Source organism: Delphinus delphis, chromosome 3 (genome assembly GCF_949987515.2).
Source record: "Delphinus delphis chromosome 3, mDelDel1.2, whole genome shotgun sequence".
Taxonomy (NCBI): domain Eukaryota; kingdom Metazoa; phylum Chordata; class Mammalia; order Artiodactyla; family Delphinidae; genus Delphinus; species Delphinus delphis.
In genome coordinates, this window is record NC_082685.1 from 7,530,937 (window position 1) to 7,547,738 (window position 16,802).

At 51.6% G+C, this 16,802-nt stretch overlaps 1 protein-coding gene across 2 annotated transcripts in view; it reads right to left on the reverse strand.

The window, feature by feature from the left end:
- Positions 1 to 4,420: 4,420 nt before the first annotated feature.
- The window catches only part of ELAVL1 (ELAV like RNA binding protein 1), a 34,943-nt gene continuing 22,561 nt past the window's right edge, over positions 4,421 to 16,802 (reverse strand). Inside the window, exons 4-6 of one of the 2 annotated variants that reach the window (XM_060007625.1) lie at positions 13,587 to 13,740; positions 8,764 to 8,899; positions 4,421 to 5,983 (exon numbers count right to left, since the gene is read on the reverse strand). In XM_060007625.1, coding sequence (XP_059863608.1) covers positions 5,659 to 5,983; positions 8,764 to 8,899; positions 13,587 to 13,740 — 615 coding nt within the window. In that variant the 3' untranslated portion in view covers positions 4,421 to 5,658. Of the gene's footprint in view, positions 5,984 to 8,763; positions 8,990 to 13,586; positions 13,741 to 16,802 lie in introns of both variants that reach the window. The other variant, XM_060007624.1, reaches the window with a different exon arrangement.

Below are 16,802 nucleotides of genomic sequence, written 5' to 3' on the forward strand. Positions count from 1 at the left end.
TCCAGTGACTTCAGGAGAGGCCCTGCAGTGCCGCTGGGGAAGCACGTCCGCGGGTTTAGCTGAGCCCGCTGGGTGCGGGGGAGCCGGGGTGGGGGTTCCTGCTCTCTCTGCCAACCCTAGCCTCTCTCCTTGGATGCGTCTTGGCTTCAGAGTGGCTGTGGTGTGGTACCTACTTGATCTGCTTTCCTTTCCACAAGAAACCTATGGGCTGGGCGTTATGGACCCCATTTCACAGCCGGGGAGGCTGAGGCTCGGAGAGAGTCAGGGGCTTGCCTGCGGTGCACACTGGGGAGGCGGCAGAGTCAGGATTCGAACCTAAAACTCCGACCCTAAGACTCTTATGCTCCGTCCTGCCTCTTGGTGAGTTCGAACTTGCCTTCCGTCACCCGAGGAGATTAGTGTCAGAAGACATTTGGAATGGCCAGGGGCTCAGGTGTGGGGAGCAGACAGACAGGCAACACTCAGGGACAAGACAGGAGGCCCAGGAACCTTTGAGCCTGGAGAAGAGGGGTCCCTGGGTCTCCAGGGGGAGGGGGCTGATTTGTGAGGGCGTCCAGGCGGGGAGGCCAGCATCTGGGCAGGGGCAGAGGGAGGTGGGGGAGCCAGTCACAGGGCGTGTCCTGATGCCTTCCTCTCCGTCCTCCAGGCTGGGCTGTCTGAGGGCTCCCTCCTTCCCCACATGGGTCAAGGCCACGGCCTGGCACAGAGCCTGGCGAGGGGCAGCCCACGCTCACCTAGGGAGGAGCAAGTCACCTGTGGCCCTGGCTGGCGCGTCACTCGGCGATGGCTGCTTACGAGTCACACACCATCACCCCTACACCACCGTGTCTCAACGATCCCACTTCATTTATTACCAAAATATCACAGAGGTCCAGTCATAGTTAACATACAGCGTTTAACACAAACCTGATACCTGTGAAAAGAACTAAGTATTCGGACAATCGAGTCGTTTGGAACCGTAACGCCCCAAACCGTTATCACTCCGTACTCCAAAAATACACTTTTGAGAGCTTTGGAAACTGAATTAAAATGTCTACACAGCTATGAACAATTGTTTAATAAAACTTTTTCATGTTTCCATTACATGTAAATATATCAATTTGGCATCTCTATAAAAACTCTGAAAATGGTGCAAAAGTTTCATTCTCTTTGAGAAAGCCATTGACAAAAAATATTCACACTTCACTAAAATTTTGAAAAATGGTCTTCTTTCAAAGCTTCTTTATTAATCTGAAATCTTCTGGATTATCAAAATCTAGGTTTGCTTTTTCCTCCTAAAACACTAAAGAACATTTATTCACAAGGATAAAAAGGCAAACTCGGGGAGATGGAAAACTGAGAAGGACTTTTTTTTCTTCTGAAAAGCAAAAAAAAAAAAAAAGGCAGAAAAAAAAAGGCAAAAAAAAAAAAGAAAAAAGGCTAGTTACATAAGCATCCTCCAAAGAACACAATGGGATTCATTTTATTGTTGACTTTTGGACAGCAGTGTCATACTTTATTGAAAACAAACCCATGTAAAAACAAAGTTAAAATGAAAAATGGTACCTGAAAAATAAATTATTTTATATAAAACAAATCAATAACTTAAAACACACTAATATACAAAAGGTCTACCCATCTACTGTACAACATGGGAACCAGCTGGGAAAGTGCCCCCCAGAGCAAATCACTGTAAACGGAACGTTACATGGTAAAGAGGTGGCCCCAACCAACAGACAAGCCTTCTCTCCTGGTGGAAGTGAAACAGTCCTACCGAGTCGCAGCAAACCACCGGTCAGCCTATCTTCGGTCCTCACGGGGACTTACAAGGAGTCATTTATTTATTTATTTAAACTACCAAGCGGAAAACTGAACTCTGTCACCAAAAGGTTGTGGAAAAATACAATCATTAGAAGTCAGAGTCCAATCAAAAGGTGTGGAAATGTGAACCCTGCCGGGGGTCCTACCACTAGCTACCGTAGGACTGTCCATTCTCGATGCCGCTCCACGGAAAGCACGTGGGGCTTCGGGTGGGGGCCGGGCCTGGGAATCTGATGAGCAGCAGGTGTTTTCCTGAGGAGCTGCCTCAGGGCCCAGGAGGTACCACGGGTCCTGGGAAGATGGGAAGGATTTCAGATGGAGGGTTTGGGGGTTATGGGGAAGAGAGGCCCCCAGCAGCTTATTCTCATTCTCTGTGATCCAACCCAGGATGGGTGCGGAAAGCAAGAGAAGTCCGGTCAGGCTGAATCGGATGGGAAATGGGGCAGCTGGGAGACGTGAACTCTGATTTTCAAGGCCAACAGCGAATGGGGTCAGTCCATGGCCCTAGTCTGGAGGCAAACCAGCGATAAGTTATTGCCAGTGAGTGTCTTGGGATTCATCTGTCTGCCTGACCCGGCAGGGCTCCCCTCGAGCTACCGGCTCCCGAAGGGCCGACTCCCTAAGCAGCGCGGTTCAGACCCTGGGTTTCCAGCACTAACACCAAGTGCAGACTCTCGGAGGTTAAGGCAGCTGCCCTTGGCAAGGGAAAGACTCACTCTTCGGGGGACAAAGAAGGTGAAACCCACCCGGCGCCACCTGCCCGTGGGCTGAGCCCAGCTCCTCCGTTATTCTGGCAAGAGGGTGGTCGTGGTGGCCGGGGGATCACAGTCACAGGACGCGTGACCAGAGGCACAGCCAGTGCAGAAAATCACAGCTTGCCATATCACATCGAAAAGCTAAAAAGAAAGGCAGCGCCACGGGGTAATAAACAATGAATAACTCAACTGGAACCAGGTTCACAAATCTGGAGCTGCTTAGCGAACAACTCTGAGGGGAAGTTACATAGGCCAAAAGAGAATTCAATCGATTCAATCAAAAGAGAATTCTTTGGTATTTATGTACCAAACCAAAGTTTCAATAAATTAACATCATCTACTCTTAACTTTTTCATCAAAATTCCCAAATAAAAGGAGAGCACTCATTTTACGAAATACAAGTAAGATAGATCTATGTAAAAAAAAAAAAAAACACAACTTTTTTTTAAACACAGTTTCTTTTGGATTGTAACTTTAAAAAAAATGGCATCTTCCTTTTGCAAACAGGCCTAGAGAGAAGATGTAATGAACTTTTTGGACACAGGGCCAGCGTCTGGCACTTCCATGGGAGTGACAATTACTTTTCAGGAGTAAAACATGTCAAAGGCAAAATCCTCCCGCACGCTCACAGATTAAAACTCCCGAAGAAGCACATTGGGGTTTTCAGCCAGAAGGATGTTCAAAGAGTGGGGACCACGTAAAACGAGAATTTTACTGAGAAACTTCAGGCAACTCTCAAAGGTCCGTATGCGCTTCACGTTTCCTGTTCGTCTGTGCCAGCACCAGGATAATCAGTGTGGTTCCAATAAAATAGAGGGGAGGAAATCAGCTGCGGTGCTGGCTGTGAGCCCGTCACTTCGCAGTTTAGGCCTCTGACAGAATTCTCGTAGGAAATGGAACACTAGTGCAGGCTGGCAGGATGGTGTGTCAGCGAGGAGACTCAAGGGTCACTCTCAGGACTGGGAAGCTCATCTTCACTGAGATGTTGGCCCGAGGCTAGCACAACCTACACGGCATATTTTTCCAGGAAAACATCCCAGTCCCGGGGTGCAGAGCGCTCTGGGGCACACGCAGCAGGGACCCTCTTTGCATCAAATCTGGGCAAATGGGCCTTGGTTCCAGGAAGAGGCACACAAGCTAGCTTTGACTTAAAATCTGGAAAATTCTGCTGCAGAGAGGAGGCCCTCCATGGCACTCGGCCACTTTATAAGACAAGGCTTCAAGGTATGAACTTGGCCCTTTGTGGGAGAAGAAGAGGGCAACATGGGAAATTCAGGAGGATCACGCAAGCAGCTGGCAGCCCCTCAGTGAAGTATGAGGGAAGCAGTGGGGGCGGGGGGGGACGGGCAGCCTCAAACGGTCCAGGGGTTGCTCAGAACACAGACCCGCTCTGGAGAACGCTGTGCCTACTGCCCAATGTCTTCCACTTAAATAAATAGATAGATAGATAGATAAATAAATAATGTCGCAATTTCATGACATCAATAACTAAAAAGCAGCTTACTGTTACATGTTTTAGTCTCGTGTCAAGGTTAAAAACTGCTGGTACTAAGTTATTGTGTTTTTGATTCTCTTGCACACTGGTTATTTATAAAAATCAGATCACGCTCCTGAGGAGTTGCCCGGAGATCGGGCCCTGCCTATTTACTTCTCAGGCCCTCTCTTAGACTCTCCCTGCCGGCTCCCCATTTAAAAAAAACACCATCTGTGATGGCACAATCCTAACGTCACAGATTTGTAAATGCTTTGTCTTGAGGCAAGTATGTTTGTTTCTTAAGATCTTATAAATCCTCCCTGAATGCTGGGCTGTCTGTACCTTACCTAGCCAAAAAGAAAGAAAAGGTAAAATAAAAAACAAAACAAAATTCGAGCAAAACAAAATCAAATTTAATGGTCTTAAATGCAAAAGTAAAAACAAACGAAAAACACAAAAAAGCAAAAGAAAATTAACAGAACAGAACAACCCAAAATGTCAAGGCAGTTATGAAGAGAACTTTGAAGGTTAATCTTTAAAACTACAAATCAAAGGGTTTTTTTTCTTTTTTTTTCTTTTTTCTTTTTTTTTTTTGTTAATAGGTAACTGGCAGGAAGTAAGTACTTTTCTGCTGAGTGTTCATAGGAAAGCAAAGTTTCAAAACAAAATCCGACTAAAATAGAAAAAAGCCTAGCGCTCACGAGAAGGGATGCGAGAAATACAATGCTCAAATGTTTCTGTGTCATTAAAAAATAGAGCTATTTTACGCACTGGGGCCATGTTCAATGCTCTTGAAAACTGGAGAGATGATTGTGAACAACAGTATCTGATGTGTGGAGGCACCATGCATGCAATGTGTGGACAGGAATCGGGATGTCAGAGGAGCAACACGTCTTCAGGCGTGCCTGGAGCTGAGATCTGACTCTGGAATATACTGGAGTTTCCCTGAAACTCTTTGGTCCGTTCCCATTGGCGCCTGGGCTTAGGAAACCCACTCGTGTCCTCGGCAGAGCCTGGCCCGGCCTGGTGTGTGGCCCCCCTCCCCACTTGCGGCCCACGGCAGACGGGCCCGCTGCCACTGCCGGGGCCAATCGGCTGAGTGAGCAGGAGGTGGCAATGGGACCTGCTTGGGAAAGCAATTTCCTGTCAACCAAAGCAGAAATCGCTTAAAATGTTGAAGCGGTTGAGAAACGCACACAAGGCATCTGTCTAACATCTTTAGTTTAAAAACTAAAACTAAAAGGTCATTTCTTTTTGTTTGTTTGTTTCTATCCAGTTTGTGGAGACATCGAATGAAACGCGTGTTAGACAGTCTCAGAAGTTAAAGCATGCTTCAGTTTCACCACCATCCCGAAGGACTGGTTAGTCAATGCAGTCTACTTAGATTTCTGTTTAATATATATTTTAAAGGAAATAACTTAAGAAACTTAAAATTGGTCTAACATTGTGGGATTTCAAACATTTGAACATGTCGGTTGCATCCCAGAGTATAAAAACCTTTTCACTTCTCATTTAGACTAAGACAAACACTTGTGAAAATTGGCGCAAAATGAGTTGTACACTAACAAAAAAGTTTCAACTTCTTCACTCTTAATTATCTATTCCGTACAAAAAAAAAGCATGAGCGAGTTATTTGTGGGACTTGTTGGTTTTGAAGGAAACCTGTAAGATTTTGTCCCCCAGGCGGTAGCCGTTCAGACTTGCTATGGCCATCGCGGCTTCTTCATAGTTTGTCATGGTCACAAAACCAAAGCCTTTGCACTTGTTGGTGTTGAAGTCGCGAATCACTTTCACATTGGTAACTGCACCAAAGGGGCCAAACATCTGCCAGAGGATTCCCTCATCGGCATCTTGACCAAGGTTGTAGATGAAGATGCACCAGCCCGAAGAAGCGTTGCCTGGGACATTGACACCAGAAAGCCCACTCATGTGATCTACACCCATAGGGGAGAACCTAGCAAACAGAGAGCACAGCATTCAGGTCAAGGTCAGTGCGGGCCAGCGAGCTGCACGCAGCCCACGTGAGGCGCTCGGGCTGACACACCCCACTCAGTCAAAATCAGGACTTTTCAACTGAGAGGAACTCAATATGGGGGCAGAGGGAGGGCATGGGCTCCCTGCTCTGTAGGGAGTCGACTCTGAGGAGAGACGTTTGCTGCCTGCAGGGGGTCAGGCCTCAGAGCTACGGCCTCTAGTGGCCTCTGACCAGCCGCTCCCTCCACCCCTCCCACCTTGGTGGGGTGGTCCTGTTTAGTCACACCCGTACTTCCCACATTTTAAGTGATGGAAGCTTCTCCACATCCTCCGAGGTGCTGTTACACCCCCAGCTCTCCCTGGAGGAAACCGTTCCTCATCCTGTGTGTCTGTATGTGTGTTTGCGGGGGTATGGTGGGGGTGGGGGTGGGGAGAGGGCTGAATTTTTTTCTTTCTCTGAATTTCATACCCCATTCCCACCCACATCAGCACCCTCACTCTCCAAGGGTTCACATCCGAGCGGTGCCTACATATAGCACACTCCCTGAAGGGCCACTGCCGGCAGGGCACAGCTCCGGACACCCTTCTGCTGCTGGCTCTTAACAGCCCAGAAGGGCCAGGGCTATGAACTGTAAGTCCACCAAGCTTTACCAAAAATGTGGAGCTCCTTTCTAAAGCACCACTTTTAGTCACATCAGAAATAAGCCTTCTACAAGTCGTGGGCAATAAGGATTAAGGGAGATGACAAGATTGTTACTGAAGCCACGTGGCCCTTGAGATGTTTCACAAGCTCAAAAGTAACTGTTGGAGGATCAATTTAAGAATATTTGAGCACGATACAGCATCTCTGAAGCCACACAATGCAACTGGCGAAGTATTATCTGCTCCAAAATAAAATCAGGTTCGAGTTGTGGGTCTGATCCAGGGGTGAGTGGGGGTGCCTTCAAGTGTCACTAAACAGATTCACGCACTCAGCACACATGGGAGAAGAGTGGCCAGCCCTCGAGGTGCAGACCACTGACACAACGGTGATCGCTGATGCAGGTACAGAAGAATCAAGGCACACTGTGGGCCATGGTTTTGAATTTGCGAGAATAATTTTAAACAGCCCGTACCAAATGTCTGAATTGGTTAGATGACTCAGGAGGCTTGTTAGTGGTGAGACCACAGCATCACTGAAATGGGGGTGGGAAAAGGCACCCAAGTATCTGTATGAGCTGCTTCTCAGTGAGAAATGGAAAGACATTCTGACTTTTAGAAGGACCTCCTTTTCTCCAAGTTTTGTAGGACACGGCGGACCCGTTATCACAGTTAACTACATCTTGAGATAGATGTTATACTGAAAATAATCGGAGGTAATAGTTTACTGTCTTTTATTGACATGATTCTCATTCATTCTTGTGAGTTTTCTCCTGCTAGTTGGAGCTGATCTGTTTCATCTCAACTGTCATGAAACCCACCCCCATTCTTTCCTCTGATGGTACAAGAGGAGAACTGACTCTTCCTTGACTTGGGGACTTTTCCCAACGTGATAAGAACGGACTGCAAACCCTCTCCTCTTCTGGGTCTTCTTTCTTCTCCTTCTTATCTTAGTTGGCCTTCTGGTGGCGAACCTTCCCGCCCGCCCCTTCCTTCCGTCCATCTCTGGAGGTCACGGTCCCTCTCCTGCCTGGCCCCTTCTGCACCTCCCATTTCTCCTTTCTCTTCTCCTCCAAGCTTCCTGGTTTTCCAGAGTTTCTGGGTAACTCACTGAACTTGGCTATCTATACATCCCACCCGATCACCAGTGAGGCCGACCGTGCTGACGTTCAAAACTGGATTTAGCTCACTTCTGTCCAAAGACGCTTCCCCTGCTTTGCCTTTAAACCAGAAGAGCCAACGAAGGAAGGCCAGCTTTGGAACCTGAGCTGAGTTGAGAACACTGGATTACTGGACTGTGAAAATAAGACCTTGAAAAACAGCATCTGTGGAAATGAGCGGGGTGTTACCCAACCTCACTGCTTAAAACAAAGACGGGAACCCTGAAAAGTCGCAGAGAGAAATCCTTAACATACCTGAGATTAGCCCTCATGCCACTTCTCAAAACTGGGAGAAGTGGGATCTCAGCTGTTCGTGAGGCAGTAACACACCTGATTTCAGAGTCCAAGTTACTGACTCTGCTTGTCTCTGTTCTGCTAGATCCTGGCGACTAGAATCATTTTATATGGAAAGACTAAGGAAGGTGGGAAAACAGTTCACCTCTAGGATGCGGCTTTTAAACAGAAGGCATATAATAATATTTCGACACCAAATGACTCCACAAGGTAGATGTATGAGAAAGGTTTGCCTTAGGACTGCTGATCAAATGTCTAAAACCTGTTTAAAACTCTGGAAGAACGGCTCTTGCCTAAGCACCCCTAAAGCTGCATCTTTTCTCTCCCAAATACGGGATGATCTTTTAAACTCATAGGTCTACTCACATATCACTAGAAACTGTGGGCTGCAGCGCTATGCACTCACTCTCCTGGGAGCTGGTTGGAGCTGCACTACCCTTTTCATTCTAGTTAAAGACAACACTTGGATGGAAATAAACAGCTTCCATACAGATACCTTTCTGATGCAGGTGGGGGACATGGAGACATGAAATGGCCGTGAGCGCGACTTTCTGATGTGATCAGCCCAGAGGTTTCCACTGCACATAGTCACCCAACCAGCAGGGCTCCGCGCAGCCAGAAGGGGCCCGAGTGGCCGTGGTGGGAAGAGCGCGTCCTCCTGACCCACCTGAATCTCTGCGCCTGGTGATGAACGGGGCCTCCGAACCGCCTAGCTGGCGAGTGGTACAGCTGGGAGAGCAGCGCCACGTTTTTGTTCTGGTTGGGATTGGCTGCAAACTTCACTGTAATGGGCTCGGAGGAACCTGGGGGTTTATGACCATTGAAACTGGTAATTGCCTCTTCTGCTTCCGACCGTTTGTCAAACCGGATAAACGCAACCCCTCTGGACAAACCTTTTTAACAAACCAACAAAAATGGAGTTAGGGGAAAAACTGCAAGGATTTTTAAAACTGAAAAGCAAAAGTCAAGTCAGTCAGGCTACTGTGGTTCAAAACTGGATGCTTGGTTAATGAGATAAACAAAAATTAAACCTAAATATGGAAACATGAACAAATTAAAAAAAACAAACAATAACTAATAAAAGATTAAGGTTTCAGACTTTCTTCTGAGTTGAAGCAACGACTCCACAGCCTCAGTGCCAAAAGATACTTTGGTGAAAGGAGTCTCAAATAAGACACCCCAGACCTCTTTCTTAAAAGAAGCCACATTAGAAGAGATTATGTCCTCCATCACCATTGCGATGCCAGGTGCCCACCGCAGTGTGGGTGCACGGTGTGCTGAGGGGTAGGTGGGTGACAAGGAATTGTCCCTGGGCTCCGGGAGCTCCCTCCCATGGCCTTCCCGGCCATCTGGCCACATACCCCAGCTGGGCCTTTGCAGCATGTCGCCTCCTGGGCCGGCCTGACCGAATCCCTGTTTGCTCGGTGCCTGGCTCAGCCTCCTGCATCCCTCAAGGGCGTAGAATCCTAGTAACCAAGCTGAACCCTGATGACTCTTTCCTGCCACCAACACCTCACTCACCTCTTGGATACTCCACTGTAAGGTCCCTGGACCTCCTGTGGGCCGCAAATTGCCCTCAGAATCAAGTGAGGCCACGCATTCTTTTCCCAGAAAACTGCCGACAATGGTGCTGACTCACCCACCCACAGACTCCCCAGCAGCTGAAGAGTCCCCGTCTTGCGCCCGTTCACCGCCGCCTCAAGCTGCCTTGGGAGAACACCTTCTCTTGCCACGTGGACTGAGCCACCAAAGGCAAGTCCTGGGCCTGCTGTAACCCCACCCTCAACAGAGCAAGGACATGGCCCGGGGCCAGGCTACCCGAGTCCCAGGCCCAACTGCTGAAGGCAGGGTCAGCGTAGTCTGGCACAAGTGTGGGACCTGAACAAACCAGATGGGAGGGGCTCAGTCACCCTCTAGCCCCTTGAAGAACTCGAGGAATGGAGTGGGGCTGAGGTGAGGGAACGTGGAGCCGCGGAAGAGAACTGGCTCCTTCTCCTGGGGAGAAGAAACAGGGGTCAAGAGTGAAGGTCGAAGTGTACTGGTGACGGCCAGGGCCAGCCTGGGGGTGACGGGCCTGGGCTGGAGGCACCGTGTGCCCTGGTAGGGGAGGCTGAGGCAGACAGCCGTAAGACACAATTTCTCCTCTAGACAAAGGCCTTTAGCATGTGGTGAGTGACGACCATTAGAGCAGAAGAGCCCAGGGCCTCGGGCCACCGGCTAAGTGAGCGTGAGGAACGTCCCCCAGTCAGCTCCCACATCCCGGCACCTTTCCTCGCCATCTCCCGCAGGGTCCCACCCATCGTCCCCACGATGGGCAACAAGGTGTGGGTATCCCCAGCTGGCCCCAAGGCCGCGGAGGGGCCTGGGAGATTCGGGCACACCAGGCTGGTGCGGAGATGACAAGTGTCACTGCAAGGCGCGGTCGTCCCCTTGGGGCCTAGAATCCCAAGCTCTGTCCTGACTTGGATGCAACACCGTGGGCCCCCTGTGAACAAGCAGACAGTAGTCAGGGGCCCTCGGGCAGGGGCTCTTTCTTTACAACAGGAGCGTCCTGTGGATGCCCTCCGCCAAGTCCTAAAGCACACACCCCAACTCTCCAACTGGGAAACTCTCCCTTCTTGGGCGCCCCCAGCACAGCGGCTCCTCATGGCCTCAGGGCTGCCCCTGCATTGGTTCCATCACTATTTAAGTATAAATTTAAAACTGACACAGCCAGAGATGCTCACTGAATTAGTGAGATCAGACCCAGCAATTCACACGTGTGCCAGGAAAATTCTAGAGCCTGAGCCCACTTTAAAATTTCGGTTCAGAAGGAACACCTGAAAACATGTACTTGGCATACACTGTTTTTATTTACGCTTAAACGGCACGAACGACAGCTTAGACAGATGGGAACCCGAACGAAATCTAACTGCAGGCAAATCCCACTGGAAGCTGTGGTTGGCTGGCTGCTACAGAAAGCTGTCTGCAGGATACGGTTCCACTCTATTTATAAAGACCTTGCAATCAAGCAGACAGAGTGTGTACGCGCAAGTGTGGTTTCCCTGTTTGGTTTTGCAAAATGACTATCAAATGAAAACTGCCCGAGTAAAATGAAGAAAACCTGAGAAAGAGAGAGAATGTTACTTAAACTGAGGGAATATAAACTCACTCAATGATTGGATGAATGTACACTTTTTGAAGATGACTGGATTTTTTTTTCCTATAGCGTTTTTAGGATTAAGAGCAGAGACCAATAAATGGTACGATCTCCAGATGAGTCAACTATGAAGTTCACAATTAAAATGTATAAAGAAGCAAAGACATTCTCTGAAAAGTTCTGTCAGCTCAGGAGACTAAGGTTTTTTAAGAGAGCTTCTGTTTCTTTAAAAAGCACGTCATACGAAGGAGACTTGACACACAAACTTGCTTGCCCCGCTATTCTCTGCCCCAGCCGCCGGGGCTCCATGGGGTCCCAGCAGAGGAGCCCTGCATGGTGGCCTCCTCCGGAGCAGAGGGAAGGAAGGGGAGCCCACAGTCCCGGGGGCTCACCTTTCTACTCTCCAATTCGACACGCAGCCTAGGGGAGGGCTGTGGAGAGGGAGGAGCCCCGGGGGCTCCCTCGCGGCTTCCATCCCCCCGCCCTCTCGCAAAGCTCCTGAACACAGACAGAGGTGTGGGGTAGGGACCCTGTCCTCTCGCCTAAGTGGCAGAAGCTGGTGGGGAGGCCTGAGGGCACAACCCTGAGGTGCCCCCAAACTCTAGGAGACACCAGCTTTGCAGAGGGAAAGGAGGCAAAGTCCAAGCAAAGGGGTGAGGGAACTGTCTGCAGGAGAGACCTCCCTCAGGATGATGCAGACAAAAGCTACGTGGCAGGGGGTGCGTTCTCGAGGTGGGTGGACTCCAACTTGAGAGCTGGGCCCTGCTCAGCGGTGCTGGGCTGGACAGAGACGAGCAGAGGCACAGCAGTCCGTACAGGATCAGGAAAAGCAGGGCCACGGAGGCAGAATACGGGCCAGCACCGTCATCCCTGCCAGGTCTCCAGGTGGCCCACTCAGGCACTTCTGTGCAGGTGGGGCTGGGCATAAATACATGTGCTGACCAGCCGACGGGATCACTCTCTCAACTGGCATTTGAAGATAAGTAAGGGGAACTTTAGGGACCACGGGAAGCTCTTCTGGCACAGAACAGGGGTTTACACCAAGTACACGGCATCTTTACCTCATGCCCATCCCCCGGCCTAGAGCCGAGGGGCAGAAAGAAGGAGGCCGGGTGGGTGGAGTCTATGTCCCTCCAGCAGAGCCTGTGGTCCAGAAGCCCCTTCTCCTCCTCAGGCCCCTGGGAGACTCGAGCTGTCCACTCGTCTCCAGGCTGGGCCCCAGCCCAGGACTGCAGCCTGGGCAGCAGGTAGGGCCAGCCCATGCCAAAACGAGCTTCCACAGCTGGGACAGGACAAGGGAGTGCAGGTGACAAGACTGTGGGCCCCAGAGCACACAGCTTAGGGGGGATGTGGGAAAACACGCATGCACCTCCACCCCCATCTGTCATGGGCCAGGATACCCTGCCCACCTGCTCTCTGTGTGGCCCTGCAGCCTCCCGGGGGAGGTCACCTCAGAGCCACGACTGCTCTGGCCCGACCACCCAGTGTGTGTCTGACTACCTCAGCCAAGGGGGTGGTGAACATGCTCTGTGCTGGAAGAACATAAAAACCAACCGCAGACAATTCCACTGGCTTCGCTGAGCTCCCTGAGCAGTAAGCTTTTTTGCTAGTTGGTCAGTAAATTCCCACTCCTGCTGAGAACAGAGATGAAGGGACCTAAAGCAGGGCGGCCTGAGTTCGCTGCTCCCCAGACGGAGCCACACACAGGGCTGGGCGGGGCCGGCCCGACCCCAGTGGGGCAGGTGGCCGCAGTGAGAGGCTGCTTCCGGGGTACGCAGGGCTCAGCTTGGCGGTGCCTTACTGCTTTATGCAAAGCCCATCGCCCAAGCTGCTCGTGTCCTGAACTGAGACGACCCGAGAGTGGCTGGCAAAGTGGCCAGCACTGCCTGAGAGAGGAAGTCACTGCCTTTGAGCTCTGAGCTTTGAATGTGCTACCCAAGGTGGGAGCGGCATCCAAGTCATGAAGACTGAAGAAGAGCTCCTCAGAAACAGTCACCCTTGGAGCTCTGGGGTAATGAAAGGTGGGGACTCTGGACCTCAGCTAAAGACTGTCTCACGCAGCACACCACTGCCTGCAGGAAGAACGGCAATATTCGTAGTCCAGGCTAGGACGTGTGGGTGCCTGTAGAAAGTGCCAGAATCTCTTGGTGTTTTCACCATAACAGGCTTTTATGTCAGGGCTGCTTTTATGCCACTTAACCTCCCCAGCCTCATTAAACAAAAGCCAACGTCTTCTCATTTTGATTCTGTCCTCATTGGTGGAATAACTAATGACAGCGATCTGTCTTCCCTAGGAGACCCAGCCCCTGCCTGGAGGAAAACCTCGCCGTATCCTGGGCCACCCGCCGTACCTGTGGTCTGATCCACGAGGACCCGGGAGTTGATGATCCGCCCGAACCGAGAGAACATGTCCTCCACATCCTTCTGGGTCATGTTCCTCGGAAGTCCGCTGATGTACAAGTTGGCATCTTTGATGACCTCTGAGCTCGGGCGAGCGTACGACACCTTGAAAACAAAACCACTCACTGGCATTAGGGCAGATGTGTGGCCAAAGCATCGAGGGAGGGTGTTAAATTTTCAGGTGAGAAAAAGCCAACCCTATGGAAGGCGGTCACCTGCAGCAGCCCGTGCTGGCAGCTCCCCATGGGCCAGGCAAGGGCCCTCACACACCCTGATGACAAGACATTATCCTTGTTTCACAGTCGAGAGTCTGAGGGTCCATGGCTGTTCGGGGGCAGGGCAGGGAGCCAACCCCGGCTGCCTGTGCTCCTACCGTGGCCTCAGGCCTCTCTGGACAATGAGCAGGGCTGGAAAGGGGACCTGGTCCTGCCTGTGAGGAGCCCAGGGGACAGCGGGCTGGGTGCTCTGGGACTGTGACACCCACCTGACAACAGGCAAGCTCGCCATGGGAGCCCAGTGGGGCCCGAGTGCTGGGGGGTACACACATATTAAATGACCCCATGCTTTTTAGGCTTATGTTCTGCAAAGCTGAAGAAAGGCTAAAAGGAGCTTGTGCAGTGGTTTACATAAAAGGGTGCATGCGTGTGGGGCTGGTAGCAAGGAGAGGGTCTCTGGCGCTCTCCCAGGTTGGGGCAACAGCTGGGTGGACCCTGCCAGCCAAGGGGGCAGCACAAGGGCAAGACGACAGGTGTGTTCTCACCACAACACTCAGGCCTGCCAGGAAGGGCAAGGGTGTAACTCTACATGCTAAGACCACACACTCACATACACACACCCACCCCTTCATTCATGTGCTCGTTGACTCGCAAACATTTGAGGTGCACCTGGGACATTCCAGAAAAGGAGAAGACAGACGCCACCTTTGCCTGCAAAGCAGAATGCAGTCTAGCGGGAGAGACGGCAGATGGAAGGAGAAACAGCGTGGCGTGGTCAGAGCCCAGCTCCACCCGAAGAGGAGCTGGGCTCATGGAGGTGAGTGTCAGAGGAGAGCGGAATAGAAGTGATGCTGATCGGAAGGATGCCCCAGGGCACCGGGTCCCGTCAGGGGCTGGTGGCCTCCACAGAGCAGTACTGTACAAGCTGACATTCCCTGAAAGCTTCCCTGCACTGCAGCCAGGCCTAAGGCACTCTGGGGACACTTTGGGGCCACCCGATGGTTTGTTCACGACCTGGGGCAGAGGCAGCACTGTCCCCAAGAGGCCATCTTGGCCCCTGGGGCCTCCCCAGGGCCTCCCAGGTGGGCGTGGTCACGCTCCTTGACTACCAGGAAGGACGTTTGCCCCACTTCTGGGCCTCCACTTTCCGGATCTACGTCAACCAGCCCCACAGAACACCCCACTCAGACTCCTGCCAGAGGGGGTCACTCCAACCGTCTGCTGTCCAATTTTATCAAATGCCCCAACGAGGGGCGTCCGATTTCAGGCAGGACAGCTGAAGGAGGGAGGCAGGCCTGCCGGGACTCAGGCTAGTCTGTGCTTTCCCAGGATCAGGCTGGGCCAGTAGGGAGCTGCCTCCCACGACCATCCTGTCTCGTCCCTTGCAGATCTGTCCAGAACAGGTTGCATTTGGGGTCTGCCCTTGGCTTTTGGTGAAGGTCACCGTGGGAAAGAACATTCCCAGATTAGCACCGTGGGAGTGGTGTAGAGGCTGGCACTGACTGTAGTTACAACTGTCCCCTGATAAAGCCCCAGAGAGACAATACTTTCAAAGCCAACTGCGCTTCAATTCTTTTCAGCACAGGTGTCTCCAAGGACGTTGATGGCCACTGCAGCTTTCCTTTGCTCTTCAGCCACTGTCAAGCTCAGAGTCAAATCAGAATCCAAGAAGACTGCACTAGAGAACCCTCTCGTGGCAGGTGTGTGATGACGCAGCAGGTGTGCCTGGCCCTGCTCTGAGACACTAGGCCCAGAACCCTCTTTTCTAAGTTCCTGGCACCACCTGCTCCTCTGCCTCAATCTGGTCTACTGCCCTATTTTTTTTTTTTTTTCAGTATGTGGGCCTCTCACTGCTGTGGCCTCTCCCATTGCGGAGCACAGGCTCCGGACGCGCAGGCTCAGCCGCCATGGCCCATGGGCCTAGCCGCTCCGCGGGATGTGAGATCCTCCCGGACCGGGGCAAGAACTCGTGTCCCCTGCGTCGGCAGGCGGACTCTCAACCACTGCGCCACCAGGGAAGCCCTACTGTCCTATTCTTAGGAAACATTCCTGTGAGAGGTTTTTGAAGAACAAGGAATTTTTGAATTACGTTCCCCCACAAATTCACATGTTGGAGTCCTAACCCTCAGTACCTCAAAATGTGACCTCATTTGAAACAGGATCATTATAGATGCGATTAGTGAAGATGAGGCCAAAGCGGAATAAGATGGCCCCAAATCAATGACTGAGGTCCTTATAAAAAGGGGAAGTTTGGACACAGACATGCACTCAGGGAGAACCCCGTGTGAAGATGAAGGCAGAGACTGGGGTGATGCTTCTATAAGCCGAGGATTGCCGAAGATTCAGTGACCACCAGGTGCCAGAAGAGGGGCACGAAACAGATCCCCCTTCACAGCCCACAGCCCTCCGAAGGCACGCAACCTGCCAACACCTGGATCTTGGACTTCCAGCCCTCAGAACTCGGTGTGAGGAACTGGAAGATGCAAAGGCTCAACAGGATGATCTCATTCCAGTGGCTTCGGGTCGAGGGACACAACTCTGGTGACTCTGGCAGGCATGTGTCTCAGGAATGAGGGCTGACTCGCCAGTCTGCAGGTGAGGGGCAGTGGGCACAGTGCTGAGAGGCTGCTGCAGGAAGCCGGGTCAGGGTCCTGCGTGGGGCGGGGGTAGGAGGCATATTCTACAGGAGGGCTCGGCAGGGACCGATGGTCGGGAAAACCCAAGGTTGGTCCAGGGGTAGGCAGAGCCTGAAGACAGACACTTGGGGTGGGGAGGAGGTGGGGCTCTGGGCTGAGAGAAGGAGGGCGTGGTTAGCAGTGGCAGGTTGAGAGGAGCGTGAAGGTTGGAGAAGCCACCCTGAGGCCTGGAGGACTCGCTGACTTGTCCCAGGAAGCCGCCACACAGCCCTTGAACTGGGAATGACGCTGATGACGGTCTGCCCAAGGCCCTCCC